This window comes from Plasmodium relictum (assembly GCF_900005765.1).
Source record: "Plasmodium relictum strain SGS1 genome assembly, contig: PRELSG_00_v1_13, whole genome shotgun sequence".
In the NCBI taxonomy this organism is placed as follows: Eukaryota; Apicomplexa; class Aconoidasida; order Haemosporida; family Plasmodiidae; genus Plasmodium; species Plasmodium relictum.
The window spans coordinates 1-9735 of record NW_021628810.1 but is presented as its reverse complement, the minus strand read 5'-3'; the positions used below and the strand labels follow the sequence as shown (position 1 = coordinate 9735).

At 21.0% G+C, this 9735-nt stretch overlaps 2 protein-coding genes across 2 annotated transcripts; both read left to right on the top strand.

Annotated features, from left to right (window-relative positions):
* PRELSG_0001300 (Plasmodium exported protein, unknown function) lies at positions 1–1716 on the top strand (the record flags this gene model as incomplete). The annotated part of the gene is made up of 1 exon (XM_028677679.1): positions 1–1716. A coding segment is annotated over one exon (1716 nt), but the record flags the coding sequence as incomplete, so codon positions are not given.
* A 6580-nt stretch (positions 1717–8296) lies between these two features.
* PRELSG_0001200 (Plasmodium exported protein, unknown function) lies at positions 8297–9735 on the top strand (the record flags this gene model as incomplete). The annotated part of the gene is made up of 3 exons (XM_028677668.1): positions 8297–8491; positions 8601–9303; positions 9375–9735. Coding segments are annotated over 3 exons (1259 nt in total), but the record flags the coding sequence as incomplete, so codon positions are not given.

Sequence of the window (9735 nt, the reverse complement as noted above, 5' to 3'; positions counted from 1 at the left end):
GTACTAGATTTAGAACTATCTGATGATTGGGAGGATATAAAAGAGCTAAAATATCTAGATAAAGAAAAATGCAATAAATTTAGTAGTTATAAAGGAGAATCAAAAAGCCGTGAAGTGGGAGGAGCACGAAGAAAAGAAGTAAAAGAACCAGGAATTATGGCAAAGAATACAAAAGAGATAAAACTACAATCATCAAGAAGCATGAATGGAAAAGAAAAAGATCAGAAATCCAAGAAAATCATATTCAAAAAAATAGAAATTCCAATGGAAAATATCATACAAATAAAAAAAGAAGAGAAACCATTAGAAAATATCAGAGAAAAAAAAGTAGAACTTCCATTGATCAATGTTAGAGAAAAAGGAAAAGAGCAACCATTAGATAATGTCAGAGAAAAAAAAGTAGAACTTCCATTGACGAATGTTAGAGAAAAAGAAAAAGAGCAACCATTAGAAAATATCAGAGAAAAAAAAGTAGAACTTCCATTGACCAATGTTAGAGAAAAAAAAAAAGAAGAGCAGCCACTAGAAAATATCGGAGAAAAAAAGGACGAAAAAATATCAAAAAAAATGAATCAAGTAATAAAAGCACAGCAATCAGTAAATAGTATAAATGATTCACAGGAAAATCCTCTTTTGGGGAGATGGGAAGATGGTAATAGAAGGTACAAAGAAGCCCAATGGAAAAATATGAAGGAAGAAGAAAAAATGAAGATAAAAGAAGATAAGATAAATGAAAAAGAGAAAGCGGAAAGAGATGCTATGCATAGAAAGGAAATGGAACTAATGGCAAAATCAAAGTTAAATAAAGAAAAAATAGATAAAAAGGACAGAGAGCGAGAGTGGAAAGATGAAATAAAGAGGAATATAAACGAAAGAATAAGATATATGGGAACGGGGGAAAAAATGTTAAAAAAGGAGTGGAAAGAAAGGAGAAAACTAGAGAAAAAAATATTGAAAAAAGAAATGAAAGATATGAAGAAACGAGGGGAACTCGAAAGAAAAAAGAGTAGGCATGATGATAAAGAAATGATGAGAACAGAGAAGATGATGAGAAAAGAACAAGAAAGAAATTCTAAGGCTAAACTGAAGGAAGATGTAATGAAAAGGAAATGGGAAGAGAGAAGAATGAAAGATAAGTTGCAAAGAGAAAAAGAAGAGAGAAAAAAAGCTGAAAAGGCAGAAAAGAAGATGGTTAAAAGAGAATGGAAAGAAAGAAAAGAATTAGAAAGGAAGTTGTTTAAAAAAGAATGGAAAGAGAAAAAGAAGAACATGGAAATGAAGAGAAAATCTAGAGAAAAAAAAGAGAAGGATAATCTAGAGGAATTAAAATTGAATATGAAAGATAAAGAGAGAACTGACAAAGCACAATGGGAAAATGAATTAATGCAGAGAAAGTGGGAAGAAAGGAAAGAAAAAGACAGAATTATAGGTGATAAAATGGAAAGAAAGCAAAAGGAGAAAATGGACAATAAAAGAATTCAAACCAAATGGAAAAAGAAGAATAATGTAGGTAGAGAATCAGAGATGAATGAAGAACGCTATATCAGGGAGAAGTCTAATAAGGTGAGAAAACAAAAGGAAAGGAGGGAACAAATAAATATGGAAAAGGATATAATGCAGAGAAAACATCAAGAAAGGTTACAAACTGCATTGTTAAACACGAGTATTCAAGATAGAAAGGAAACTCATAACAGGGAAATGAATAGTTCATATTAATTATGAAGGGAAGTGGAAAATGTTTATATGTTATCCTATAATTTAATACATGCAAATAAATTATTATTATAAAATATGAAAGCCATACTAAGTGGTTACCTTAATAAATGGAAAATTCAAAGGTAAAAAGGAAATATGTATAAGGAAGTTCTTTAAATATATTTTAAAAATATTTGGCGTGTTTTTTTTTTAATTTATATAGATAGAATATATTATGGCTTTTGATATGTCCAAATGATAATCATTTTTTATTTCTCTTTATTTTTTTTCATCATCTTGATATTTTTTTATTAAAATTAGTAAAATTATTTTAAAGATTATCTTTTATTAAGTTTTATTATAAAAAAAAATATATACTAAAATAATACCTTTTAACTTTCATTTATGAAAAAAGTGTGTCAATATTTTACGTACGTGCATAAACCTTTTTCTTATATATTTTTTTATATAATTATCAACTTCATAATTAAGCCGTTATGTTCATAATTTACATTGTAAAATAATTATATTTCTTTTTTAGATATAAAAAAAAAAAAAAAATTATACCTTTATTTATTATCTGTTCAAAAATTACGATTACGTAAAGTAATTTAATTACAAAAAATAACATTTAATTTAAAGTTATTTAACTATTTTTAAAAACATAAGAATTAAATATAACAAAACAAGATATTTTCTATTTATTTTAAGTGAAAAGTTTAATAATACTAATATCTTTCGAAAATTTAATTATCTTTTTTAACTAAATTCTTAATCTTCCTACAAAAAAAAAAAAAAAGTTAAAAATAGTAATAAAAAAAAAATAAGGAAAAAAAAAAAAAATAATCATATATATTTTTTTTTTAAATAGGGTCAGTATGTGGATAAATCGTATTTTCCTGACTAGAAAGCTGAATTTATTATTATAAAAGGTTAATAATATCTTTTACTAATCATGTATTAAATAAAAATAATTAATGAATAACAGGTGTAGTAGTCTCCTTTAATTTGTTCGTTATAAAATAAAAAAAAAATTTTAAAGAATGTTTAGTTCTTATAAAATTACATAATGTAAAATTAATAGTTTAGATATTATGATATATACACTACTTTAAATAAAAATATTAACATATTTTTATTATTTTTAATGATATATTATTTTTATAAAAGGAATTTATATAATTTAATAGAAGTTTCCACATATCATTATTAAAGCTTAAATCAAGATAAAAACCTTGGAATATATAAAAAGTAATGTTTCTCACATAAATTTATGATTCTTCATAAAATAAATTCCTACTCAAAATAATTTTATCAATATGCTTTATTAACTGGACGCTTAATGACTTTGCTAGAGTATTAAACAAATAAATTAATAAAGAGCAAGTATATCTAAATATACTGATTTTTAGAGTATATACTTATTCTTATATATATACAAATATTTATCATATATATTATTTAACTTGAATTAAGCAATATGAAATTGCTTAACAGACATATATTTCCTTTGACAAATGCATATCTATTTACAAAGAATAAATATATTCTTTTAATATAGAAACGCACACAAATAATTAAGTTATAACAAATAACAAAATTAAATTCTAAGTTACTGTTATTTCGTAATATATAAATCGAATATAACGCAACTATTATACTTTTTATTTATTAAAAGAAAATAAAAAGTTTTTTTATAACTACTTTTCATACATTAATTTTTTATTTTTCAATTAACAATTGATTCTCTCTTCGATTCAAAAGCAATCTCAAAAAAATTATTAAATCTTTTTTTTTTTTTTGATAATTACAGAGATATGCAAAGAATAAAATAAAGAAAAAGAATATAGCTATATATATTTTTTTTTTAACTAGCATCAATGCATGGCTGGCTTGTACTTTCCTAACTACTAGCTAGCCTTATATGTTATAAAAAGTTAATAATATATTTTATTAACGACAATAAAGAATTAGTTTTCATCATTGATCAATATAATTCATTAAAACTTTAATTTAAGCTAATTAATTTAAAAAAAAAAATGAAAAATAATAAGTTTAATATAACCAGCAAAAAAAAAATATATTTTTCTTTATTAGTGCATATGTCTCTACAATAATATTCTTATCTATATTGTTAAAGAATCTTATTAAATATCTTGTGTGTATATCTAATTATCCACTTTATATTAAATAAAAAATTTAAATTATTAAAAATTTTAGTATTCTTTATTATCTATATCTTTAAAATTATTAAGTACATTTTTTCTATTTTCTTTTATATATATATTATCATTTATATATTTATGAAAAATGATTAGTAATTACAACTTTAATTTTAATTTAAGTAATAAATAAAGATCTCATGTTTTTCTAATTATTATTAAATCATTCTTATTTTATTTATATGTTTTATTGTCTGTTTAATGACTTTTCTAGAGTATTAAACACACAAATTAATAAATAGTATGTATAATTAAATATACTGATTTTTAGTGTTTATACTTATACTATACACATAAATATTTATCATATATAACATTTAATTTGAACTAAGCAATTTTATATTCCTTAACAGACATATATTTACTTTGGAAAATATATGCCTACTTACAAAGAATATGTATATTCTTTTAATTTAAAAACTCACAAATAATAAAGTTATGACAAATAACAAAATTAAATTTTAAGTTATTCACTGTTATTTCAAAATATGCAAGTTGAATATGACATAAGCATTATACTTTTTATTCATTAAAAGAAATAAAAAGTTTTATTATTACTTTTTATAAATTATTTTTTATATTTTAAGTAAAAATTAATTTTTCTTCCATTCTTTTAACTAGCGTCACTGCATGGCTGACTTGTATTTTCTTAACTAGTATACCAACTTTATATATTATAAAAGGTTAGTAACATTTTTTATTAACCAATAATATAAATCTTTAAAAATATGAAGTATTAATATATTTTCTTCTTTTGATAAATTTAATTTTAATTTATCATGAAAAATGCATTTTAGTAAAAATTTAGTTTTGGGAAAACGAAAATAATTAAAAATGTTCATAAATACAAAAAAATTAGAAAATATTATAAAATTTTAATTTTCATTTAATCTTTATATTTATTTATATATAAAATAACATTATTAATATATAATTGTTACTCTTAAAAAAAATAAAATAAAACATATTTTTACGAAAAATTATGTAGTCTTTATAATGAACGGGAAAAATGGAATATACTCATTTTTAACACTACCAATGTAGGTTATGTGCTGCTTTGACAAAACATTTTTTTTTTATGTACATTTTATTTGAACATTTATTAAGATAAGACATATATACAAAATATGGAATCATTATAAGAGTTTATCATTTATTTTAAACGTATTGGGGGTCAATCATATTTAACAATTCTAGCTATAATTTTACTATAATGGCAATAATCGATTAATATTCAATTCGTTTTTAATATAAGTATTTGTATTGTTACTATTTTATTTCATCTAATTTTATTTTTTCATCATCCCAGTCACCATGTATATATATACTTTTTATTCACATGAATAAATGCTAACATAATTTTAATTTTAATTATATGTTTAATTTAAAAAATTTTCATTATCAATTACATTTAAATAATTTAATATATTTCCATTAAAATTTTTATAACCATTATAACCTAAACTTTCATTATTACCATAAATAGTAATATAATTATTTTTTTCTTTTTTTTTTTTTACTGTTTATAATTGTTTAAATTAAATATAGGTAATCATAATTTTAACAAAAATAAAAATTTATTTTAAAATATAATTATTCAACTTAAATTTAACAATATTTTCTATATCAATTATAAATAAACACAAATTAAATATAACTTCTATATGATACATACTTTCATTTCATTATTTATCTTTTAGTTTTACCTTTTCCTATATTTTTATTTCGTTTTTTTTTTTTTTTTTTACAATAATTTTTATTAAAATACTATTTAATTTTATGAACAAATAACTACATGCATACAATAAATTATTTTATCAAAGAAAAATTTGAGTAGCAAATAATATGCCAATAATATTTGTTGTGCACAATTATGTAATTGTACTAAATATATATAACTTTATTAAAATTTTTATTTCTTTATTAATTAAAACCATTATTTTTATTTTAAAATTCATAAAGTCATATATCATTGCAAATTAATTTATTCTTTATATTTTATTTTATTTTACTTTATTTCATATATTTTTTTTTATCGAGTTTCATCGTTATTTCTAGTTTTATTTATAAAAATAGGACTCCATGTACACAGTTTCAATTTTATTTGCATTTCTTAATTTTTATAATATAAATGCTTTCACATTGTTACAATATCATTAAAAGAAATTATTTTATGTTTTATTATTGAATTATTTTTGATAATTGAAGTACGAATTATCGTCATAATAATTATTAAATTTTTTAATTTCTTTTTTTTTATTTCTTTTATTCATTATTACAATAATATATGATTGTAATATTTAATAACCAATATTATAATTGTTATTATATCATCTTTGTTATCTTAAATTGTATATTTTTTATTATTAAAAGAACTCTTTTTTTACTTTCAAAATATAAGTACATTTAAAATAGCTGTAAATTTATATCAATTTCTTATACATATTTAAGGAATTTAACCTTTAAGTTATATTAAATGTATCAATTATTGAAATAATGTAAGATTTAGAAGACAGGTATAATTGCTCCTTAATTCCTTAAAAAAAAAAAAATTAATAAACATTAAGAGTTAAAATTTTTTTTAAGAACATGCTTATTATCCTATAATATTATGTTTAAAATATTAAAAGGATATATTTGTTTTTAATTTCATAAATAATATATAAATGTATGTTTTAAAAAAAAAAAAAAAGAAGCAAACATTTGAAGTATTACTTCTAAAAAGAGTTCTATTTAGTGATTCTGAATATTTAAATAAATAAAAATTAATATTTAGGAAAATAAATATATTTATATATTTTTTATATATGTAAAAAAAAATTTGATAAAAGCCATTTAATGTTAGGATAAATAAAAATAAGATACATAAATGTGGTATAGGGAAATGTTAAAAATATCAAAGTATCATAAATATTTATCAACAAAGAACTTGTTTTATACATATAGTCAAAATGAATAATAAATGAATAAATAAAAGTTGGAAAAATTTAATAAAAATAAATATATACAGAATTAATAATAAAAATAATATTTTGAAAATATACTATTATAACCTTTTTGTCTCCTATTTTTTATACTTTTAGAAAGCATCATGTCTTGGATATTCTAAAAAAATATATATAAATTTGTTTAATCAAAATAATATATTTTAAATTATGTAAAATTACATAATTATTACTCACAAAAAAAATGTATTTTCGTAATTATTTTTATAAAATTTTGAAAAAAAAACACAAAAAAAAGTTCCTTTTTTTTAATTTTTTTTTTTTTTTTTTTGTTCATTTTATATAACAAAAAAAGGTATAATAATTTTTTATAATTTAAATGATATACTTTTAGTAAATGCTTTCATATTTATTATTTTTTACTTTTTTCATATTTATTCATAAGTATAATTAAAATTAATAAAAAAAAATGCATACGTATCATTAAAGAATAATTTAAAATTCCGTTAATAATAAAAATTGAACTTGAAATATAAATTATGAAAAATAAAATAATAAAAAGGTACGAAATTTAACAAGAAAATCATAGAGAAAAGTAAAAAAAACCAAAAAATATATTGAATTACATTTCACTAAAAAAGATAATAAAAAATTTAATATATTCATGACGCGCAACAAAAAAAAAAAAAATTATCATTATTAATATACCATTTGTCTATCTTTTCCATTTATTATTTAAAAAAATTTTTTTTTATCATAAACTTCATATTATGCTATAAAAATTAAAATTATTAATCCTTTTTACATCCATACATAATTAAATTAAATTTAATATTTTAAAGATAATTTACATAAGCATAGTTCTATCATTTTATAAATTTCTTTTTGTCATTGTAAAATTTATTAAGCTAATTCTGAAAAAATGAAAATATAAAAATAAAGTAATGCGATTGGTGCTTTAGCAATAATTTTTATTTCATTTACTGCTTAAAAAAAAAAAAATAAATATGCATTCATGTAAAAATTGAAACATATATACACAAAAATAAGAAATCAACAAACGAATTTAATTATTCAAGTTATTAAATAATTTTCAGTAACTGTTCAATTATTTTAATATATAAATCAGAATAAGTATTAGAGTTAATTTTTAATACTAAATACTAAAAAATTAAGGTTTCACTAATATTCATATAAATTTTTTTCATGAAAATCTTAATTTGAATAAAATGTAATCAAGCTTATTAAAACTATTATTTTTAGCTTATGTTTAACTATTTACTTTTTTTATGACTTTATTCCCGTATATGATGCAAATTAGAAATATCAATTTATATAAAAATAATTGCATCATAGTTAATTATATTCAGTAATTAGTTAATGATAGCACATATAAAAAAAAAATTTTATATTTTAAAATTTTAATAAATTAATATGAGATCTTGCAATATCATAATTGATAGCATATTAAAAAAAATACCATTTTCAGGTAAAGTATATGAAAACAAATTTTCTTTCTGTTTTCCTGAAATTAAAAATGAAACGTCTAAAATAAAAATTAGCAAAAATTCTGCATTTTCCAAACTTTTTACCGTGTCACTATTTTTTCTTTTATATAATTTGTTCCAAGTAAGATATGCATTAAGCACAAAAACATATACTTTCTTTTAATTATATTTAAAATTCTATTAATCTAAAAATCTCATTTTAAATGTTTAATTTTTAAATATCATTACAGTGTATATCCAAAGCACAAGATAAAGTAATTATAATATTGCATTGTAATAATTATTATGCAAGGAAATTAGCACAGCAGCAGGGGCCACTGAATATTAGAGGTAAAATAAAAAATACAAATAAAACTCAATCAAAAGGAGTTAAGAAGACACTCCAAATAGAAGAAGGAGATAACATTTTAATAATAGAAGATGGTCATAGAGTACAAATTAAAGATAAAAGTGACCACTCACAGATAACAGGTGATAACAAAGAACTATTTAGTAGTAGAAGTAAGGGCCCTCAAATAAACGAAGATATTTTAAAAATAACGATGGGAAATTGGGGTAATAATTCCCAGATGATCCAAAATCCAGGTGTTTCACCTTTTGGAAGTTTTGGTAATCAACTTCCCATGAATCAAAATCCAGGTGTACTGCAATTTGGAAATTTTGGTAGTCAACTTCCTATAGATCAAAATCCGGGTGTTTCTCCATTTGGAAATTTTGGTAATCAATTTCCCATGAATCAAAATCCAGGTGTACCGCAATTTGGAAATTTTGGTAGTCAACTTCCTATAGATCAAAATCCAGGTGTTTCGCCATTTGGAAGTTTTGGTAATCAACTTCCCATGAATCAAAATCCAGGTGTACTGCAATTTGGAAATTTTGGTAGTCAACTTCCTATAGATCAAAATCCGGGTGTTTCGCCATTTGGAATTTTTGGTAATCAACTTCCCATGAATCAAAATCCAGGTGTACCTCAATTTGGAAATTTTGGTAGTCAACTCCTATAGATCAAAATCCAGGTGTTTCTCCATTTGGAAATTTTGGTAATCAACTTCCCATGAATCAAAATCCAGGTGTACCGCAATTTGGAAATTTTGGTAGTCAACTTCCTATAGATCAAAATCCAGGTGTTTCGCCATTTGGAAATTTTGGTAATCAATTTCCCATGAATCAAAATCCGGGTGTACCGCAATTTGGAAATTTTGGTAGTCAACTTCCTATAGATCAAAATCCGGGTGTTTTGCCATTTGGAAATTTTGGTAATCAACCTCCCATGAATCAAAATCCAGGTGTACCGCAATTTGGAAATTTTGGTAGTCAACTTCCTATAGATCAAAATCCGGGTGTTTTGCCATTTGGAAATTTTGG